The sequence below is a fragment of the Podarcis pityusensis genome, assembly GCF_964106645.2.
Source record: "Podarcis pityusensis genome assembly, chromosome: 17".
NCBI classification, from domain to species: Eukaryota; Metazoa; Chordata; class Lepidosauria; order Squamata; family Lacertidae; genus Podarcis; species Podarcis pityusensis.
Genome location: NC_138042.1, coordinates 1,316,193 through 1,339,629, shown reverse-complemented (window position 1 = coordinate 1,339,629; position 23,437 = coordinate 1,316,193). Strand labels below are relative to the sequence as shown.

Genomic DNA, 23,437 nt, shown 5'->3' with positions numbered 1-23,437 from the left:
GGCACTGTTAGCATCAGGAAGGTTGCAGAGAAAGACTTGATAGTAGCAGGGAGGCAAAGGGACAAGGCAATGACTGTAGGGAGAAATGGTTTTGTTTCTCCACCCACAGGAATACGGAAGAATGCCCAGCAGCACCTCCACTGACTCGTGACATGCCACAGAGGGATCACTGTGGGCACCTGTCTGTCCTGGTTGATGGAGTGCATCACACCCTCTCTATACTCCAGCACTGAGAAGGCAAGCGGGGGGGGGGGAGCGGGAATCACGGGGCAGCATCTCCAAGGGTGCAGAGAAAGGCAAGCAGCAGCAGCCCCAGCCCCAAGCTCACATGTAGGCCTTGTAGTTGTTGCCAATCTTCTGGATGCGGATGTCATATTTGGCATCAATAAAGGGCTCTGAAGTGGCGTAGGTTTTGGTGAGGGCCACCACACTGGCAATGTCTTGGAAGTCATACTGGTTCTCCACCTTGACCTGTAAGCAAACACACAGAAGCATCCCCTTGCCTCATTGCGCCCCACGCAAGCAAAGCCCACTCCCCAAACAGTGAGCGGCTCCTGGGGTTCTGCCCCTTTAAAAACCTGTCCTCAACTTGCACACACACAACAGCCACTTGCGGTCACTTTTCCACAAGCTTCCTTCATCCAAAGAATTAGAGGAAATCAAAAGGTGGGCGTGGCCCATTCTCCCAAGCGCCAGAGGCAAATTTTGTTTTATTATTTTAAGTTGGAGGTGGTTTGAAAGAGGGATCACTAGGCCTGATGTGTCTTCATGCTCATCCCACTTTTGCCCTCAGGCCAACAGGATTTCATAGAATGGTAGAGTTGGACGGGACCCTGAGGGTCATCTCGTCCAACCCCTGCAAGGCAGCAATATTTTTTAAACTGCTTGACCAGAAGTGGCCATGGACAAAAGAGTGGCAATGGGTGTGCAGATGGACCCCATGTGAAGCAAAGCCTGTCTCAAACGAGATCCAACTCTTTTCTAGACTGTTCATCCAGGCACTTCCAGGCTGTTGCTATTTCCAAGTGGGATTCAACTGCATGCCAGCAAATTTGGGTTACAGAAATGTAGCTGACTGAGCGCAACAAACTTGCTTCCCCAAAAGATCAGACTTTTTGCAATAAGGCAAAGGCTGGAAAGTGTAGCAAAACAAATCAGAATGAAGGAAAACCTCCCTGCAAACAAATGCTGATTAAAAGATCAAGCACACATGCCCAGTGCATACAAGTGTTACAGTGCAACTGCAAATGGCTCATCAAATTGGTTAAGGTTCCTTTGGTCGCTCCCACCATTCCTTGGATCGTACTAGTAATTCTAGGGCAAATACATGTTGTCCAATCTCCCTGCAAGCAAATCAGGACGAATAAGCAGGTCATCTAAGAGCAACCTCTGCTTCCAGCCTTTAAAAAGCAGAGTTCCCTGTGAGTTGCAGGGCAATGATGTTGAAAGAGGCAGCAACTACAAAATGTTGCTAAGAGGACAGACTCATACTGGGAGGGGTTCAAGGAAAGAGAGTGGATTCCTGCTCAGCTGCACTCCCTTCTCCTACTGACCTGGGAAAGAGAGCCCTTGGGGACCCCAAACTAGGGAATTATACGAGGTGCCATCGTTTCAGGGGTGTCTGCTTCTGCCATGCAATGCTTTGGAGAGAAAGCACTTTTGGAAGGAAGCGCAAAGGAGGAGCTGAACAGCTCTCTTGTCTGGGTGATGGTGGCCTTTGCATTCCAAGCAAGGCTGGCCCAGTCTAGTCGGCAGTACAAAGAGCTGCCTGGAGCATCGAAATTCAAGAGGTAAGCAAGAGGGGAGAGAAGCCACTTCACCAAGGTGGCCCATCAGACAGGAGCTCAGCTTGAGGTGTGTTCTCTAACATGTTCTTGACACAGTAATAGCGCATTTGTGGTGGATTTTTTTCACGTGTTCTGAAATGCTTCCACAACACTAACACATTATTGCTGTGTGCTGAATGAAAGCAGGACAAAAATAAACCAGAACATTTGTGGTATAAAAAGTTGTGTAGTTTCAGCAGCAAGTTACAAGTTGGGCACGGATTGGAAATGATGTAGAGTGACTGCACCCTAAACTTAGGCAGGCACAAACTGAAAGTGGATTCACATGTGACTGTCCTGATAGCATCTGAAGTGCAAGTCACCCTAATTGTGCAATACACATAATGCCTTGGAAAATGAAAGAAAACACAACTCTCCTTCCAGAATGGGGCAGCTGATAAATCAGCCCACTTGAGGCGTCCCACCAAAGGGCACTGAGCTGGGCTGAATTCTCGCGCCTCTTGGGAGAGAAGTTATACCACTCACCTTGCCCATTCCGGAATGAGCATGTCCCATCTTCACCACCACTGGGTACTTGGAGGTTGTGAGCTGGAAAGACAAGTCAGAAAAGGGGTGGTGATCAGCACATTTAGCCACAGGACAGCAGTCTGCAGGGGTGAGTACTGCTCAATGATAAATGTGAATTCACAGGCTGACACGAAACAAGGGACTGCAAACGTTACAGAGAAGGTGGTGAAAATGTCATTCAAAGATTACAACAAAATGCAGTTTAGTAAGGATGCCTCACAAAAAACAGCAGAACCAAATGCACCAATGTAAGGTCCAGTCTATGCATCAGTACATGTTGTTTGATTTCTGAACATTGGCAACTGGCAAGCTGACAGCGCAATCTGTTCAGAAGTTCAGTCGCACTGAGTTCAGTAGGTCTTACTCCCAGGTACGTGGGTATAGGATTTGGAGCCTGAATGTGTGAGCTATTTCCACTGGAAAAGACAGAGTCAGGTGATACAAAACTTCTCCCAGGTTGGATTTTTTTACCCATATGAGTTATCACTTGATGTGGTGGTTGTCTAGTGATGAACACACATGCAAAAATCAGCTCCAAGTTAGGGACAAAAACTTTAGGTAACAGTCTGCCCAAGGAAGATTTACAGCAGATGAGGGGAACCTTTGGGCCTCCAAAGGTTGCTGAACTACAGCTCCCATAATTCCTGCTTGCTGGGCTGATGGGAGTTGCAGTTCAGCAATATCCAGAGGACTAGAGTTTCCCCACACCAGATTTACAGCCTCTGTTGTCTGTCTGTCTGTCTGTCTGTCTGTCTAGGAAGCCACTTTTGTTATTGTTGGCATCTGTCTGTCTCAAGAGACAGTGGAAGAGTGCACCATTGCAGGAAAAGTCAAGCCATTCTCCAATGGGAGACCGAAACAGAAGAGACATGTTTTATTGCAGCTGGTGCAGATCTTGGTGGCTTTTGTTCCTGGCAATTGTAAGGATGCAAAGTATGGAATGGCAGTCCAGCAAAGAGAAATCTTGATGCCATGCTTCAGAAGTGGCTGCCTAAAGAGGTCCCCACCCCACTGCATTGCTGTTTTAGGAACAGCAGGGAACCTGTGGCCCCCCAGGTGTTGTGGGACAACAACCCCTATCAGTCCAAGCCAGAATGGCCAGTGGGCAGGGACAATGGGAGCTATAGCCTACCAACTTCTCTGGAGGTCCATGGGTCCTTCCCCACCCTAGCTTTATGTGCTTGCTTTGGGACACCCCCACCCCCAAAGCTATTCCTGAATATGGTGTGGAGCTGCTTTAATAATCGCAGCACAACTTTAAGGCCTCACTCAGAGCGGTGTGTTCCAGTCCGGGGACCTTGTGGTTCAGGAAAGATGCTGACAGAGAGGAAAGGAGTCAGTGGAGAGAAAGGCTGGAGATGAGAGTAAGAGCTGATCTCCATTGCAAAAGGAAGGAAGGAGGAAGATGACCAAGTAAAAGATCTTAGAGATCCTAAGGAATGCATACAAGAATGAGGGAGTTATCTGTACTTCTTGACGTCTTTCCTGTACTGGCTCTGGCGTAGGTGTTTACAGCACTCCATGCATTTGAAGTGGGGTGTGTGTGGGAGTCTCCCTATCTTATCAGGTCCTGAATATGCAAGCCTGGCTCCAAAGGGTGCCTAGGTTGGGCAAGACCTGGCCCTGTCTTGTACCCAAATAAGGGCAGACAGTGTATAAGAACATTGCGATGTAACGTGTCCCATCTTTTGCAAGTGAAGAGGGCCCACTGAGAATGCCTTGCCTAACGTCTCCCAAAATTTGGAGGCAGCATTGCAAAGATCCATGGAGACTGAGATCTCACCACCAGATACTCATCCTTTGCTCTAAAAGAGGATGGATTATTTTGCTTTGTGTGCTTCTGTATTAATTATGGGAGAAGGACTTTTGTCTTGCCAAGCACAGAGACAATCTTCTCTCTGTAGTTTCTGCATAGCCTGATAACCGAAGGTGTTATAGGGGCTGGTAGCTACTCCACCTGCCTAAGGGCCCCTCCAGATGGGTCCTTCATTGCGAGTATCTTCTGCACCATGCCCCTGAAACAGTCATAGTGCGCGAGTGGTGGATTCATTCCACTTTAGTGAGGGTTCTGCAATGCTCCCCCAAGGCTACCATATTATTGCTGTCCAGAAGAGATGTGGTGCAACAAATGTCTGTGGGGGAATAAACCAGAACATTTGTGGTATAAAAAGATATGGCAATTTCTTGAGAAGTTATGGGATATACACTGGTTTGGTGTCAGGCGGCTGCCAGCAACTCCCATGGCCCAGGAACGTACAAAGACGAGGAATGTTCTCACCGTCCGCTTTTTATTCAGTATTTACAGAGAGAGGCTTTAGAACGCAGCCTCTTGGATAGTGGCGTTGTCCCAAGTGACTCTCCACTTCCTCATTCGTCATCCTCATCACCTCCTCTACGGATGTCGCTAAGTGCCCTCTGTCTTTGAGCTCTTCGGGGGGGGGGTCTGGAATGCTTTCTAAAGACTGTCAGCCCCCTGGTGCTTCCTCCTCCTCCTCCTCCTCCTCCTCCTCCTCCTCCTCCTCCTCCTCCTCTGCCATTATTTCCCAGCTTTTCCCCTCATCTGCCTCTCTCTCAACCCCCTGTTGTAATTCTGAACTGTCTTCCTCTTCTCTGGAAGGGTCAGACTGGGGAGGTGGTCTTCACCATTCCTCCTCTGCCCACTCCCTGACATTTGGACTGAAGCCATGTGACCTCCCCGATACATTTGCAGACACAAACAGCATTGGAAATGGCATGGAAACATGTGATGGCATGTGGCTGCCCCAAAAGCATCATGAGCACAAATCATCACAAAGGTGCAATAACAAGGATGTCTGGAGGGGCCCCAAGCAGAGGCAGAAGGGGTTCAGCTGCGACACAGAGAGAAAATTGGAGGTTTGCAGGTGGCTGAAAAAAGGAAGCTGTTGCTTTTGAGGAACTGATAATTTGGCTGTTACAATGGGCTGTCTGGATGCCTGCTTGCTTCTTGGCACCCTCCCCACTCAAACACAGATGCACATAAAGAAAACTTGCGCATTTGTAAATAAATAGATATTATGAAAATGCCACAAGTCTTCTGTGCAGGAAACGGACGCTGAAAAAGGCTGTGCCGTAAAACCTCTCACCATTTGAGGAAGTGGGAAGTGCCAGGCAACTGTGTCATCCTTTCTTTGTACAAATTCAGCCCCATCACTCATCATGAGTAATACTAATAATGAAAAAACTCTGAAGTTTCCTTTTTTTTAAGGCAGTGCAGCCATACTTCACAATCATCACATTGACACCCAAAGCATTTTAAAGCAAGGGGAAGCTCTAGGAGGGTGACGAAAACCAAATGACACTGTGCTTCCTAGGACAACCCCCCCAGCGCAGGCTGACAACAGCTTGTGCATAAAAAGCAGGTTGTAAGAATCTGGAGGGCACAAAACAGGAAGGAGCTGGCCTGTGATTCAGGAGGGTCTGACGTAATGCTTAGATGCCAAACTCTGTATTTAAGGACAAAGAGGGGCAATGTGTTGGTTGCCCAACAGACCTTTGTGTCTAAGCCCCCAACAGACCCCTTTATTTTTCTTCTGCACTTCTCTTAAGGACCCTCCAGACTGGGGTGGGTTTGGGGGCAGGCAGGCAGTGCCTTCTGCAACCTGGCGCTGGTGCAACAATAGTGGACTAGCAGTGGATTTACACTGGACTGTTCACACATCCTTCTGCTTTATCAATTGTTCTGTGATGCTTCCCAAACATGATTGCTTAACTGCTCTCTGGAGGGGCGCTACTAGTGCTATAGCGCGCACACACACAAAAATAAAGCAGAACATTGCAGAATAAAAAGTTACAGGATTCCACAGGAAATTATGGAACATGCACTGACTTGGAAGTATTATCTCTGCCCTGAAACTAATGCAAGCACAAACAGTACTGAAAGTGGGATCCTGTATCCTCCCCCCTGAACTCCACCAAGAGCACAAATAATCACAAATGCATATTAAAAAGTACCCTTGGTCTCCTGTCTAGGGATTTGCAAAGATGGCAGCATCACATCTCCTCTGTCTATTCTCTTGGAGTGCCACGGGGGGTGGGGGGCAAAGTGAGGTGCCCAGGTTAGTGTGAATGGGATTGGAGCCTTATCCATGGTGTGGAGGGAAGTTTCCCCAAAGCTTCACCCATCGGGAGTGAAAAAAATGAAATTACAGGACGTAAAGAGAAAAGTTCTACACTTTCATGCTACATTTTGCAGGCAAGAGTGCCCCAACTTTGCCTGTCTATGTGTACAAGGATTATCAGAACAACTCTTTAAGGCAGATCAGGGACACGGGTGGTGTTATGGTCTAAACCACTGAGCTTTCTCGGTGGTTTGAATCCCTGAAAAGGGGTGAGCTCCTGTTACTCTGTCCCAGTTCCTGCCAACCTAGCAGTGCAAGTAGATAAATAGGTACCACTGCGGCAGGAAGGTAAATGAAGTTTCCGTGCGCTTTGGCTTCTGTCACTGTGACCCGCTGTGCCAGAAGCGGTTTAATCATGCTGGCCACATGACCTGGAAAGCTGTCTCTGGACAAACACTGGCTCCCTTGGCCTGAAAGTGAGATGAGCGCTGCATTGCTTCCTGCTTGGCAGGGGGTTGGACTCGATGGCCCTTGTGGTCTCTTCCAACTCTTCTATGATTCTATGATCCCATAGTTGCCTTTGACTGGACTTAACCATCCAGGTCATCATAGTCAACAAAAGAGTGGCGGGAGCTGTACTGGGATGCAATCTCAAAAATGACAGAATGATCTCGATACGAATCCAAGGCAGACCTTTTAACATCACAGTAATCCAAGTTTATGCACCAACCACTGGTGCTGAAGAAACTGAAATTGGCCAATTCTATGAAGACTTACAACACCTTATAGAAGTGACACCAAAGAAGGATGTTCTTCTCATTATAGGGGATTGGAATACTAAAGTAGGGAGTCAAGAGACAAAAGGAACAACTGGCAAGTTTGGCCTTGGAGTTCAAAATGAAGCAGGGCAAAGGCTAATAGAGTTCTGCCAAGAGAACAAGCTGGTCATCACAAACACTCTTTTCCAACAACACAAGAGACGACTCTACACATGGACATCACCAGATGGGCAGCATCGAAATCAGATTGATTATATTCTCTGCAGCCAAAGATGGAGAAGCTCTATACAGTCAGCAAAAACAAGACCTGGAGCTGACTGTGGTTCAGATCAGCAGCTTCTTATAGCAAAATTCAAGCTTAAACTGAAGAAAGTAGGAAAAACTACTGGGCCGGTAAGATACAATCTAAGTCAAATCCCTTATGAATACACAGTGAGGAACAGGTTTAAGGATTTATATTTGGTGGACAGAGTGCCTGAAGAACTATGGATGGAGGCTCATAACATTATACAGGAGGCAGCAACGAAAACCATCCCAATGAAAAGGAAATGCAAGAAAGCAAAGTGGCTGTCCAACGAGGCCTTACAAATAGTGGGGGAGAGAAGGCAAGTAAAATGCGAGGGAGATAGTGAAAGATACAGGAAATTGAATGCAGAATTCCAAAAAATAGCAAGGAGAGACAAGAAGGCCTTCTTAAATGAGCAATGCAAAGAAATAGAGGAAAACAATAGAATGGGGAAAACCAGAGATCTGTTCAAGAAAATTGGAGATATGAAAGAAACATTTTGTACAAAGATTACCATAATAAAAGACAAAAATGGAAAGGACCTAACAGAAGCAGAAGACATCAAGAGGAGATGGCAAGAATACACAGAGGAATTATACCAGAAAGATATGGATGGCTCGTACACCCCAGGTAGTGTGGTTGCTGACCTTGAGCCAGACATCTTGGAGAGTGAAGTCAAATGGGCCTTAGAAAGCACTGCTAATAACAAGGCCAGTGGAAGTGATGATATTCCAACTGAACTATTTAAAATTTTAAAAGATGATGCTGTTAAGGTGCTATACTCAATATGCCAGCAAATTTGGAAAACTCAGCAGTGGCCAGAGGATTGGAGAAGATCAGTCTACATCCCAATCCCAAAGAAGGGCAGTGCCAAAGAATGCTCCAACTACCGCACAATTGCACTCATTTCACACGCTAGCAAGGTTATGCTTAAAATTCTACAAGGCAGGCTTAAGCAGTATGTGGACCGAGAACTCCCAGGAGTGCAAGCTGGACTTAGAAGAGGCAGAGGAACCAGAGACCAAATTGCAAACATGCGCTGGATTATGGAGAAAGCTAGAGAGTTCCAGAAAGACATCTACTTCTGCTTCATTGACTATGCAAAAGCCTTTGACTGTGTCGACCACAGCAAACTATGGCAAGTTCTTAAAGAAATGGGAGTGCCTGATCACCTCATCTGTCTCCTGAGAAATCTCTATGTGGGACAAGAAGCTACAGCTAGAACTGGATATGGAACAACTGATTGGTTCAAAATTGGGAAAGGAGTACGACAAGGCTGTATATTGTCTCCCTGCTTATTTAACTTATATGCAGAATTCATCATGCGAAAGGCTGGGCTGGATGAATCCCAAGACGGAATTAAGATCGCCGGAAGAAATATCAACAACCTCAGATATACAGATGACACAACTTTGATGGCAGAAAGTGAGGAGGAATTAAAGAACATCTTAATGAGGGTGAAAGAGGGGAGCACAAAATATGGTCTGAAGCTCAACATCAAAAAAACGAAGATCATGGCCACTGGTCCCATCACCTCTTGGCAAATAGAAGGGGAAGAAATGGAGGCAGTGAGAGATTTTACTTTCTTGGGCTCCATGATCACTGCAGATGGTGACAGCAGCCACGAAATTAAAAGACGCCTGCTTCTTGGGAGAAAAGCAATGACAAACCTAGACAGCATCTTAAAAAGCAGAGACATCACCTTGCCAACAAAGGTCCGTATAGTAAAAGCTATGGTTTTCCCAGTAGTGATGTATGGAAGTGAGAGCTGGACCATAAAGAAGGCTGATCGCCAAAGAATTGATGCTTTTGAATTATGGTGCTGGAGGAGACTCTGGAGAGTCCCATGGACTGCAAGAAGATCAAACGCATCCATTCTGAAGGAAATCAGCCCTGAGTGCTCACTGGAAGGACAGATCCTGAAGCTGAGGCTCCAATACTTTGGCCACCTCATGAGAAGAGAAGACTCCCTGGAAAAGACCCTGATGTTGGGAAAGATGGAGGGCACAAGGAGAAGGGGGCGACAGAGGACGAGATGGTTGGACAGTGTTCTCGAAGCTACCAGCATGAGTCTGACCAAACTGCAGGAGGCAGTGCCTGGCGTGCTCTGGTCCAGGGGGTCATGAAGAGTCGGACACAACTAAACGACTAAACAACAACAAACAACAACCAGTTCAAGATAATGTTTTCCTGTTTGGATGCATGAATGAAGGACTGAATAAAGGATGGATGAGGTTTGTACAAAATGCACTGAAAGCAACTGTAAGGGCTCATTCACCCTTCCTCTGGTCCTGCTGCTTCTCCTGGGGAAAACCATTCTTAGCACTCAGTTGGAACAAATGGCAATTCGGGTTTTCTCCAGATTGACGTTTGCTCCCATTTAGCACTAAAGAGTGGGCTTTCCCTGGGGAAGGAGTGGGGCAAGGGGGAACCTGCTCAGACCCTGTGCCTAGAAAACACAGGAAAAGCAGAGTGTGTACGGGCCCCATGTCAGCTGTCACATACTGGTAAATACTGACCACCACTGCCTGGCACTGGTGATAAACCAGATTGCTGATCAATGTCAAATCCTAATATTGAATACAAAATAATAGCTGGGTGCCCACACATTTGGAGGATATTCATCATCCAAATTCACAGAGGGTCACTCTTATGGGCAGGTTTCATGTCCTGTCTGTTCAGAACCCCTTCATTTACTTTCTGTTTCAAAGGTTGTCTTCCTATCAAGCACATCAATTTGTTCCCCCCCCTTTTTTTCAGCAAAAGGAAAGTAAGTGAGTCCTATCCTGGGGGTTAAAGTAGGACACATTCCAAGTGGAGATAAGTTGCCAGTTCTTAAAAATGGAAAGGGATTAATCACAGGGCTGCTCAGAGAAACAAGGAATTTCCCATGAAGACCAGACATTCTTTTGAGGGCAGCAATTTTGAAATCCACATGCTAACATAGTACTAATGATCCCTGTCATCAGTGGGTCCAGAAAACTGATCCAACAATAGGTAGTTAATTAGCAGTTTTGGAAAGCAATCAAGGTATTTGACAAAGTGCTCAGACTATAAAACAGCTGGACCTATGATGCTCTATGTGGTGGAGTCAGATGTGATCCAGATCAGCTGACAGTGAAGCAACACAGGCTGCAATTTGACTGTTCCCGGTTCTGACCACCAGGGGCAGTGACACATTGGTGGTAGTTTTCTTGTTTGGCAACACCCCTGGCTTGAGAGTAAAAGAATGAAAGCCCCCTTGAGCCTCTCTAGCACCAGCAACTCTGCAGCCCTGGCACCTGAAAGTGTCAGCACCACCTTTAATAGCTAGATAAATGACAATGAAATTGCAGATTTATTTCCAAGAGAACAGTAAAACAAAACAAAAATGCAAGTGTCAAAGGAATCATATGCAACATCAGGTAGTGATGCTGCTATTATGAACTGCCATTCTATTATTATATTCCAGTGGGCATCAGGGCTTATCGCTCCCTACTTCCTGGAAATCTAGGGACTCAGCTGCAATGCAAATGTAAAGTGGGGGGGGGGGGCTGGACTCCCCTTCTAGTTCTAGATCTCCCTTCTAATTCTGGGGTGCCAGACATTGACTTAAGCATACTAAAATTTAAGCCATGTTAAAAAATAAGATGTCCCAAGGGTGGTTGCTATTCTAAGAACCCACCAGCCCTTTGGACAGAATGAGCATCTCTCTGTAGTTAAAAAGCTAAAGCTAAAGGACCCCTGGATGGCTAAGTCCAGTCAAAAGCGACTGTGGGGTGTGGTGCTCATCTCGCTTTCAGGCCGAGGGAGCTGGTGTTTGTCCACAGACAGCTTTCCAGGTCATGTGGCCAGCTGGACTAAACCGCTTCTGGCTCAACGGGATACCTTGACAGAAACCAGAGCGCACGGAAATGCCATTTACCTTCCCGCCACAGCGGTACCTATTTATTGACTTGCACTGGCGTGCTTTTGAACTGCTATGTTGGCAGGAGCTGGGACAGAGTAACAGGAGCTCACCCCGTCACAGGGATTTGAACTGCCAACCTTCTGATTGGCAAGCCCAAAAGGCTCAGTGGTTTAGACCACAGCGCCACCCGCATCTGTGGTGTCACCAGTCTGGTAAGTAGGCACAATCCTACCAGATACTGGCTATTAATCATATCCAACTTTCCTGCCAGTACCATTCAGTCCCTGTTATTTTTCTAGTTACGATGAGCAGAGAAGACACTGCCTTCAGCCATCTACCACAAACTGGGGAAATGGCGGCTCATCATAGGAATAGGATCCCAAAGGTAAGGAGGAGTTTCAGGAGCTGAAGTGCAAATTGAGAGAGGAAGACCAGTGGGTGAACATCCTGGGAAGCAGATGGGTGAGGAGGAGGAGGAGGAGGAGGAGGAGGAGGAGGAGGAGGAGGAGAAGAAGAAGAAGAAGAAGAAGAAGAAGAAGAAGAAGAAGAAGAAGAAGAAGAAGAGTTTGGATTTGATATCCCGCCTTTCACTCCCTTTAAGGGGTCTCAAAGCGGCTAACATTCTCCTTTCCCTTCCTCCCCCACAACAAACACTCTGTGTGGTGAGTGGGGCTGAGTGACTTCAGAGAAGTGTGAACAGCCCAAGGTCACCCAGCAGCTGCATGTGGAGGAGCAGAGACGTGAACCTGGTTCCCCAGATTACGAATCCACCGCTCTTAACCACTACACCACACTGGCTCCCAGTGCACAGTAGTGCAGTGAGTGCAATCCTACCCGTATACATGAAACCCCTCCTCCAAGCTCCATGAGACTTACTTCTAAGGAGTCCTTGTGTAGAGCTGCACTGCTGGTGTGTCCTTTGGGAGGTATTTTGTTTTTATCTTTTAAAAGCAACTGTGGGGGAATTCAAATCCAGACCACACTATGAGTCTGTGGTCTTTAATCTTTTCCAACATGCCACAGCTCAAATGAAAACCACCCTCATCAACCCACGGGGGCTGCTATTTGTGCCAGGAGGCAATGGCAGCTTCTCTCTTGATGCAAATAGCTGCTTGGGGAGTGGAGTATCCAGGACCCCTGGACAGCGAAGGGCCATACAGCTCAGTGGTGGAGCATTTGTTCTACATGTGGAAGGTTCCAGGTTCAATTCCTGGCATCTCCAGGTAGGGCTGGGGAAAGGCTGCTGCCTCAAACCCTGGAAAGCCATTGCCAGTTGGATTAGACAGTGCTGAGCTGGAAGGACTGGTTGTCTGACATGATCCCAGGCAGAACCCTATATTCCCTAGGCACAGGGGTAAAGGTCAATAAAAAGCTTCCCTTCTCTCTACAGCCCCAGTCTTGACCCATCACACAGATATTGGAGGCGCTCCTCAGACCATCACTATGTTCAGGTAGGACTCAACTCTTTCCCCACAAACTGAAGGTTGCACAATTAAAGCTGGCTTGGACTTCCTGCACAACAAACCAGCTTCTCCAAAATATCAGACCTTACTTCTTCTGTTCTTTTGCCATAAGGAAAACTAATGGAAAATGCACCAGAAAGTGTGGGGAAACCCTTGCTTGCCACAACAACCCTCCAAACTCCCTGCAAACAAATCAGGAAACAATTCAAGAAACAGGTTGCCTGGAAGCGCCTTGGGGATGCTATTCACAAAAAACCAAACCAAACCAACAAAGAAAAAACAGGCACAGCCAAACTACGCATTTAACGTGAAGCTTCGCCTGAGCTTGAGTTTCACAAGCTCTCTGCTGCATCAGAGGTGAATTCCCCAAGTGCTTGAAAATTCCCAGGCTGGTTCCCACTGGCCATCATAGCTGGACAGGAAGCCCTACAAAACCCCAATGTAGTCCCATTATATATATAATCCATTTCTTGTGGTAATTGCTTGAGGCAACTCTAGTGGCTGGAAGCACCATGGGAAGTGAGATGAGAGAGAGAGGACATGATCTCAGCCAGCAGAGCCTACCAGCAGCCCCTTCTGCCAAAACTTCCCTTCTCCCAGGCTGGGGCCCCACCTCACTCAGCTCATTCCCATTCAGAGCAGTGGTGCCCATGGCTCTCCCTTCTGCCGTCCTACTGAGTGCCTCTTCTGCCGCACCGGACACCTTCTCCCAGCCCTCAGCTTTGGCCTAGAAACCAGCTGGTGCCAAACGTCTGCTTGGCATTGCTTCAGCTTAGGAGCCAGGAAACCAGACACAGTTTATAACACCTCAGAGTGCAGTGGAAGGAAGATACGTTCTCCACCGCAGGACTCCAAATAAGGAGCAGAAACCTTCTCTGGTTGCGTCCAGACCAGCAAGGGGTGCTGGCTGACCAGATCAAAACTGGTCCAGCAAATCTTTTGTTTTCTAAATGTCCAGGCTAGTTGCCAGGGATTTTGCATCAAAGCCCACAGTGCTGTTTTGCTTTCGGAGATTGTTTGGGGCTTAAAATCAGCACCAGTATTGTTACTGAGTGTTTGTGCTTGAATTGTACAGAAGAAGGAAGACTGAGATCTATTGGGAGATCTCTGTGCCTGGAATAAATCTAAAAGGTGCAAAAAAGTAAATCAACCATTTTTAATAACATAGATATGGAAGGATTTGAAAAGTTTACAATAAATCTCTGACCTACGGAATATGCAATAATGACCAACCATTGCATGTGACTTCACAACACTGAAAAGCAGTGTGCATAATATCACATCAGTGTATTCTAAAATATATAGCTGTATCTAGAATACATTGACGCGATGATACACAGTGTCTGAATCATTCTTTCTTAAATTTTCAAATCCCACTGTATCTTATAAGATACATTTTATAAGTATGTGATAAGAAAGAATTATGTTCATTTAGTTCCTTGGCTTTATTTACTCTTTTGTATCTATTGATTGTTCAGGGAATATTCTCTAGGTTTGCTTTTGCAGTAGATCTGCAAGGATTCCTGACTCCTATTCATTTCTCCAACAACTTTCCCTCACCTAAATCACACTGCTAAAATAAAGGCTCATCCCAGCTATCTGCCTATCTCCCATTCCCACCACCCTTCTGAGTAATACCCCTCCCCACCTTCTCACTATATAGAAGGATCTGGCAACTTCTGTTTCAGTGTATCTGAAGAAGTGTGCTTGCACACGAAAGCTCATACCAAGAACTAACTTAGTTGGTCTTAAAGGTGCTACTGGAAGGATTTTTTTTTTATTTTGCTAAAATAAAGAGTGTGAACCAAGAGGAATGGACCTCCTTTGTGTTAAAGGGCTGCAAATTCAGATCCGTTCTGCCAGATCCGTTCTCACCCCGTTTCTTCCCTTCTGCTGCACTTTATCTTCTATCTATTAAATCAGAACCATTATATTATAATCTAATTATTTCTGTTACTCACAGCTCCAATCCTGCTCATGATGTATGGTGGCATCTCTAGAAAGCAGAGGGGGTTACTATTTTGGTCATACCATCAAATTTGTGCACAGCTGGGCAGGATGCAGCCTCTCTGCACATGGTTAGATTTGTGGCACCACACGCAGCACCCAGAGGAGCGCAAGCAGAATCTCATTCGTGTGCTCAGTGGACACATGCAGGCAATGAATAAAGTCATTTAGCTCAGTACTGCCTACACTGACTGGCAGCAGACCTCAAGGCTTCCAGACATTCCCAGCCCTGCCTGGGGATGCTGTGGGTTGAACCCAGCCCTTCTGCTCACAAGGCAGATGCTCTGCCACTCAGTCCTGCCCTGCTGCTCCCTGGCCATATTACCTGCCCTGGGTAAGGATGTCTCAGCTCTGTCTGCTATGTTGATGCCCAATGAGAGCCACAGAGGGCTTATCAAACTTACCTTTTGCCCCACTTATAAGCTCTGTATCCAAGCATGGTTGGTTTTTTGTTTCGTTTTGTTTTTGTCCTGGAGCTTTCCCCACAAAAACCCACTTAATTGGAGCAGATGCCAATTTGGGTTTTTAAGCTGATTGCTGTTTGCTCCAATTGAGCTGGAATGAGAAGGTTTTTGTGGGGAAAGCTCTAGAGAAAAGGAAAAGCGCTTGGACACAGAGCTTTAAAGCACGGATCCTGCCGGGAAAGAGCAGAGGAAAGGCAGGAGAGCTGCAGATAAAAGGCCAGTGGGGATGGGAGCCAAAGGGGCAGGAGCTCAGAGGCATGTTTGGAGAGCCACCCACACCCTGCATTTAGTGCATGTGGCTTTCCCACAAAGACTCATGGGAACAGTAGTTTGCTAAGGGTGCTGGGAATTGTAGCTGAGTGAGGGGTAAACTACGCTTCCCAGGATTATTTGGTGAGGGGCGGGGGAGGAGCCATGACTGTTAAAGTGCAATAAATCTGCTTAAAACAGTGCAGTGCCGGGTATTGTGAGAGGCTCCTGGCTCCTGCCATGCTCTCTGCCATGCCTCCTTCCATCATCCCTGCTCCTTTCAGGGTGGTGATGCTCGGTGCCAGTCTGTTGGTGGTGCCTGTTGGCCTCTGCGCTCAAGTGCAGTATTGGCTGGGGAAGGAATTTGGGGTGGGGAGGGGGGAGATGGGCAGCCTTCCAGCAGACAGAAGGTTCACAGCTGGGGCAGCCAGGATTCCAGAGAAAAGGTGGTGAGGGAATGAATCTGCTTCGACAAAACTTGGGTTGCTGTGTCACAACATCCCATCTGACCCAAGCAAGCAGACCAGAGAGGAGCCCACACAAGCAGAAATACCTACACAAAAGCCGCACTGATTATCTTCCCCTCTGCGCCATTATCCCATATTTGGCATCCCTGGCCCTATTCCCAAAGTGACGCCATCCTCTGGTGCATCACCCCATCTCCAAATCCCAGCCCCCGTACTTCCCTTGTCTCAGCCTCTCTGTTGCAACTCTGACCTTCCCACCCAAATATGCCCACGCACGCACACACAGGAGCCTAGGCAGGCTCTCTGGCTCTCCCCCTCCCTCTCTCTGAGGGTGAGACAGGCATGTGGTTCCAACTAAGGCCTGGCTCTCAGCCCAGCCTGGTTTCCCCACTTAGCCAAAGCTCTGGCTCTTCACTCCCCCACCAATCCTGGGCAACAGTTTCCAGGAATAATGGAGCATTCAGGAAAAGGGAAAGTGGATCGCCCCCATACAATAAACACACTCACAGACTGTTTCACTCTGTTTCCCCAAGGACAGCTGCTCCCCCATCCCTCCATCAAAGTGGAATGAGTTTATTTAACACTCCACAGGGCTGCAAACAGCCACCTCTGCTTTCTTCTCTCTAACCTCACTGCCCACCGGTAGCCAAGATTAGGACCTGGGATTCCTAGGTTTGGACCCAGCCAGGGCCAGCCCACGCAGAAGGCAAGAATAGAAGTCAAGGGGAGCTCTGAAACTCCAGTCCCACCCTGTGACTTACTCTATGGATTTGGGATTTCTATCCTGCTTTTTAACCCTGTCCCTACTCACAAGGGGAAGGCTCAGCATTAGAATGGCATGCTCTGTGTGCAAAAGGTATTGGATTCAATCCTTGGCCCTCTGAGGCCCCATCCTCAAACTACGCTTAAAGTAGTATCACACCACTTTAAACAGTCATGGCTTTCCCCAAAGAATTCTGGGAACTGTAGTCTATTAAGGGTGCTAATAAGTGTTAGGAGACCCTATCGTGCTGTTACAGATGCACCATGGCATTTCATCTCTCAGTACTCCTCGCAACGGTCATTTTTCCTCTGGTCACTGCTGTGGATGCACAACCTGACTGTTTCCAGACACTGTGGTCATCTGCAAGGAATTCCCATATTGCAGGACTAATGTTGCCAGCCTTTGTGTCACATTTGCAGACATCTTTTTAACACAGTAGGCCTGGTGCCTGAAGCCAGCTCCCCAAAAAGCACATCCTTTGAGATCCCGCCACCTTCCATTCTGTGAGCATGACCAAGCCAGTGTAGACATTGCAAACATGCTGGGAATGTGGGCTTCATAGAGCAGATCTTTGATTCAAACTTTGTTTGTTTCAAACTTTGTTTGCTGGCATCTTGTACGCCTCCTTCTGGCAACCCCTGCAGCCAAGCTGGTGCCCAACATCTTACTCTGCTTTCCTTTGGACCACATCAGTGAGGCCAAGAGGGGAGTATTATCCTCTGAGCAGCCCAGAACCGCCATACACACTGCCAGAGCTTGGACCCCGGGGAGATCACTGTGGTTTTGCTAACACTCTAGTTTGATTTCACTCCCATTGTCTTTTGAGACAGACGGATGCCAACGTGTGTGTGTGTGTGTGTGTGTGTGTGTGTGAAGTATTATTTTTTCTATGGTTTAGCTGTTATTTTATTTGTCAGCCACTTGGAGTCCTTGCCAGGAGAAAAAGGCTGGGTATAAATAAAACAGCAACAACAACGGGATCTCATGACAACTCTCAGCACCCTTAACAAACTACATTTCTCAGGAGTCTTTGGTGGAAATCATGACTGTTAGAAGTGGTATGATCCTGCTTATAATGCAGGTGGGGCCCAAGTTATAAATATTAGGAAGCCGGTGATGGGAAAGACCCCTTCTGTGCCTGACAGCCCCTTTCATCAGAGGTGGCACTGATTAACTAACAGTCTGCTCTATCTGCTTTTCACTCACAGAGCTGGAGGAGAACACTCTAACCTTGGTTCCCAGCACCACCATGTACTGATTGAACTTACTGTATCACACACTTACTCAGAAGTACACCCTGATGAGTTCAGTGGAAATGCCTTGCTTAAGCACATGCCAGATTGGAGACTTAAGCCAACATACACCCTGAACCGTCAAAATAAGAGCTAAGTCTATTCCATAGACCAGCAAGTTTGAGAAACTTATTGTGTCCTGACATTTATTTTTAAATCAAGTTTCTAGCTCTCATTAGTCATTGAGAAATGTCTGGAAATGTGCAGGCAATGGTTAATGGCCTGATTCTATGAGCCATTGCAATTATGTAGTCATTCAAAGGATAGGGCTTAAGAGCAAAGCCTTCACATTGCATTTGCTGGGATCTCTCCCCACCACTCAGGATAGCAGAGCAGACATTTTAACGCAGATTCTGAATAGTACAGCTCAGCGCCGGATTTGGGGCAGTGTGGAAGAGGCAGCCTCGTGGTTGGAGCAGGCACAGCTCCAGTCGCTGCTTCCTCCTCCCACTCTCTCAGGGTTGCTGCTGCAGCCAGGAGACCCGCTTTTCCAGACCAGGCTCAGGTTGCACTTGGGGAAGGTTCTGATCCAGGGGTGCTTCCAGAGGCAAGAGAATAGAGGAGCCACAGGATTCAGCCAGGGTGGGCTCCCCCAACACCACGCATCCTCTCGTGCATCCTAGGCACATTGGGGCTGAAGGAGTCCCGTGGTGTCTCCGTATGGACCCTGCGCTTGCTAGGCTCTGGGAGGCTCTCGCAAGATCTCACAAAGCCATCTGAGTTCCTGTGAGATCTCACCAAAGCCCATGCAAGGGTCTCCCAGAGCTCAGTATACAAGGTGGAGAGCTTAAAAGCTCTCTGCTTTGCTTGGCAGGGAGAGCTAAGACCCATTCAGCACACCAGCTCCAGAAGGTCAGATTGCTTGCATGGGGCAGTTCCAATGGCAGCTTGACTACACGTGGTTTTGGATCGATGCACCTCCCCAGAAGGCAACCCCCCCCCCAAGATGCAGGTTGCCAGTCTACCAAAAGACACAGAGAGCTAGTTTATACTGCCAGCGGAATCAAGTCTCTGCTGTCAGTAGAATCAATCATATGCTGGGACTGGATCACATCAAGCTGAAGGGGGGCAGAGGACCGCATGTTTGAAACTTCCCTAGGGGAGGAAGGAAGTTTCCTCCATGAAGAAAAGAACTACTTCAGGGAAATGAGCAATGCTTTCTTGCTGGCATGCTAAGATTGGGAAGTTGATTGGGGTGGGAGAAGTGTTCCAATATTCAACCCCCATCCACCTTTTTCCTGAGGTGATACAATCCCAGAAAAGCTTTCCCACTTAATCCTATCAAATGTACATGCTAACCCTCTGAAGGTGTTTTTCACCGATGCTCAGGATGTGACTGATGTGCAGGTCCACTTGAGAGGGCAGTACAGGAGGCACTGGTATGCCAGGCTCACAGAGAACAAGGGTCCCTACCCTGACCTTTCATGGGGAGGGGGAGTCTCTAGTCCACCGAGAATGAAAGTTATGAAGCAAAATGTGCAGGCAACTTTCTAAGTGATTTCTGTGAGATAAGACTGCCTGGCTGCTCCCGCCTACCAGTGTTTTTAGCTAACAAGTGCTAAGTGAGTTGTTTCAACACCAGGCAATAGGAAGCCCTGGGTCCTAAAGAGCTGCTGTATTCCCCTCCCCTTAGGTGCACTTTTACTGCTTTGGTCTCATTTTCTAATCCTTGGTATCCACACAGCTTAACCTTCTACAGAATGGCTGGGGAAACCCAGCCCGATGGGCGGAGTATAAATAAATAAATAAATAAATAAATAAATAAATAAAATAATAATTTACAAGCAACCATGATGCATCTTTCCTGTGGCAGGTTCATTGAGCTCAGGGATTCCCTAGAAGTTATTTTATGCAAATACTACTAGAGAATAAGTGTGCTAGAGGGCTTCAAGAATCCATCCTGCAAAAAAAATATGCAAATAAAAAGCATGAAAACTTTGCAAAGAAGCTTAAGCGTGTCTCTTGCTGTGCAGGAGCGAAAGACCAGGCACCCATTAACTGACAAGACAATGGTATATGTGTCTGTACACAGCTGTAAGTCTCTTTGTCTTAATGGGGCTTACTCCCAGATAAGTGAACACTGCATTTCAGCCTAGACTCTGGTTTATGGTTATCATTGGGGGAAAACAGGATTCTTGTGCCTTTAACAGCTGTGCAGCAGGCAGAAAAAGACAGCATACATTTGCATATGACCCAAAGCATACACTGATTTTATGCAAATCTGAGTCCTCTTTCACAAGTGAGTCAGAAGGCTCAATCTATCTACAGCGTCCTGGATCCAGAAGATCCTGTTGGAAGGCAGCTGTGCTCACCACTATACCAGGGCTTCTGGTTCCTGTCTGTCTTAATGGAGGCACCTCCCACAATAGTGGGAGATTGTTGGTGAAGAAAAAACAAAGATGATTGAGGGTAATTATCCTTGAAAATTTTCCTCCAGGGGGAATGGGCTTCACTTGCAGATCCTCTCGGTACCTGGCTCTCGCTCCAGCATGGAATGCAAGAGGCAGGGAGGCGCTGAGTGCAAAAGCACTTCGCCTGTTGATAACCCTCCTACGCTGCCATTAAGAAGCAGAGGTTCTTCTATTCATTAGATTTTAATTTGGACTAATGTACAGACGTGTGCTGGAAAAGATGAGACCAAAAACTGCACAATCGAAACAGCTGCAAGGTTGTTAAGTTTTGAACTTGGAAAAATGATTTCATTTGGTGTAAAAGACGGTTGGCGGGGAGGGGGGCCTTTGGCTTCTTTACACATTGATTTTTTTATATTTATGATTCGGCAACCCTCCCCTGAAATACATGGATGTACATTTACTTTGCTAAGTTTGAAGCTGAAATTATGGAAGTACAGGTGGCAATGGTGAAAAATTGATTGCAGATATGAAATATAAAATCAAATGGAACTGTGTGTGTAAAGAAAAAAGGGGGGAAGGGAGAGAAGCTTTATTTTTCAAAGGTTTATGAGGGAAACTCAGAGCGGACTCTTCCCTACTTTTTATCATCCTCAGACTGAACTGAATAATGCTAAAATGTTTTGGAATTGAATTTAATTGGATCTGTAACTGCTTGTCAGCTGAACGGAGAGATAAGAGGGGGCTGCAAGCTTGCCAAAGAAGGTTCATTACTGAGTTACTTGAAATTTGATAGCTGGCTCTCCTCTCCTCCCCAGGCTGAGAGAAAACAGTATATTTTTGCAGCTGATGCTTGAGTTGCAAAACAATGAGGCTTGGAACAGTGCAATGGAGAACTTATGAAACAGCAATGGAATACTAGCTCCGCTCAAGGTATGATGGAGAACAGCAACAAGTGACAAAAGATAGAGAAAATACAGTACAAGCACGGGAAGAAACAGCATGGACAGAAAAATAGCCACACACAGGACTGACAACTAGTAAAAGAATAAAATATTTAAGAATTTGGATTTCGGCAAAGAACATTAATCTATATAAAGACAACTATATACCAACTTGGAAGGAGATAAAAAGAAATTTGGAAATGTGGGACAGGTTAAGATTATCATTTTGGGGTAGGATCTCCACAATAAAAATTAATGTGTTGCCTAAAATACTTTTCTTATTCCAAGTCATCCTAGTAGTGGACAGTGCAAAACATTTTAAGACCTGGCAGAAAGATGTAACAAGATTCATTTGGCAGGGCAAAAGGCCGAGAATAAGTTATAAACTTTTGACAGACAGTAGAGAAAGAGGAGGCTTTGCACTGCCAAATCTTGAGTTGCATTATGAAGCCGCATGCCTATCTTGGACCAAGGAATAGCTAGTATTGAAAAACACTGACATATTAGATCTAGAGGGCTTTAATAATCATTTTGGCTGGCACACTTACTTATGCAATGACTAGGCGAGAGCCAACAGAGATTTTATGAATCATGTAATAAGAAGCACTTCACTCTGTATGCTGTCTGGAGAAAAAACAAGGGTATCCTGGAACAAAAGACACCCTGGTGGTTGTCACCAATGGAAGCCATGACAGTAAAAAACGTCAACATGATGAATGATTGGGTTACATATAAAGACATTCTTTGTGAAGAAGGCAAACAATTAAAACAAAAAATTTGAAGAAATAAAAAGTAGAATCAATAATTGGTTCCAGTACCATCAAAAACAAGACAAAAAGGGTTTTAGCAAAGAACTTCCAATGTTCGAAAGAGATTTGATATATAACGATGAGAAAATATTGTCCAAAATGTATAAAATCTTATTAGAATGGACAGTGAAGGACGAGGAGGTAAAATCAGCCATGATAAAGTGGGCAAGAGATTTAGGTCATAACATACAACTCTCAGAATGGCAAAAATTGTGGAGGGAACATCTTAAGTTCACCGCATGTTATTTTATTAAGGAAAACTAAATGAAGGTCTTCTATCGCTGGCATACAACACCGAGGAAATTAGCGATAATGTACAAAAATAATTCCGGCCAGTGTTGGAAATGTAAGGAGGTGGTGGGATGTACCATGTCTAGTGGACCTGTACAAGAATGAGGGAATTTTGGGATTCAGTCTATAACAAGTTGAAAAAGATACTCAAAATTTCATTTCCCAAAAAACCCGGGGCATTTCTTTTAGGGATTATTGGGAGGGAAATTCCAAGAAATTTAAATAAATTATTTATGTACGCTACCATGGCAGCAAGAGTTTAGACTGCACAGAATTGGAAAAGTGAGATGATACCATCAAAAAAAGATTGGCTGATTAGACTGATGGAATACGCTGAGATGGATAAACTGACAGGACAGAGAAGGGATCAAGTGAAACAAAAATTTAGAAAAGACTGGAATATATTTAAACAATACCTGAAAGACCACTGTGGAGGATTAATTTTTTTGACTGGTTTAGATTAACTCTTGTAATGAGAAACATCAAAAAGTAGTGAAAAATTGGTTACCAATAAAGGATCCAAGTAAGAAGGGGTGGGAATTCAGAAGTAATTAGAATATTAATGAGTCAAATGATTAAGAATATATTTGTTTTTCTTTATTATGATTTAGAAACACATGTACATCAACAAGAAACTGAAACTTTATACTGTGATCTTACATTAAGAAAGCATTTCTGTTGTTAAAAACCAATAAATATGAACTGGGGGAAAAAGAAACCAGGCCCTAGATGTCAAATGACACTTGCAGAAACAAAGCTCTCCATTACACTTTTACATCAGCACAACACCACACCTGGCGCAATCCAAAATGGTATTCCCTGGGTACTCTGAGTCATTTATATGAGTTTCGTGATGTACTGTTGCAACTGGATAGCAGGCCAGGCTTTGGCTTTTACAACTTCTTAGAAAGAGTTTATGCGCCTTAATTAACAAGATCATGAAGGCCAAA

At 45.9% G+C, this 23,437-nt stretch overlaps 1 protein-coding gene and 1 long non-coding RNA gene across 3 annotated transcripts in view; both read right to left on the bottom strand.

The window, feature by feature from the left end:
• The window catches only part of LOC308467103, a 260,657-nt gene that overhangs the window by 91,862 nt on the left and 145,358 nt on the right, over positions 1 to 23,437 (bottom strand). The gene's annotated exons all lie outside the window — the stretch shown is intronic.
• Positions 1 to 23,437, bottom strand: part of SYN1 (synapsin I) — a 96,880-nt gene that overhangs the window by 10,644 nt on the left and 62,799 nt on the right. For both annotated transcript variants that reach the window (XM_080988465.1, XM_080988466.1), the window contains exons 6-7: positions 2,313 to 2,375; positions 329 to 471 (exon numbers count right to left, since the gene is read on the bottom strand). In XM_080988465.1, the coding sequence (XP_080844591.1) occupies positions 329 to 471; positions 2,313 to 2,375 (206 nt within the window). The remainder of the gene's footprint in view (positions 1 to 328; positions 472 to 2,312; positions 2,376 to 23,437) is intronic.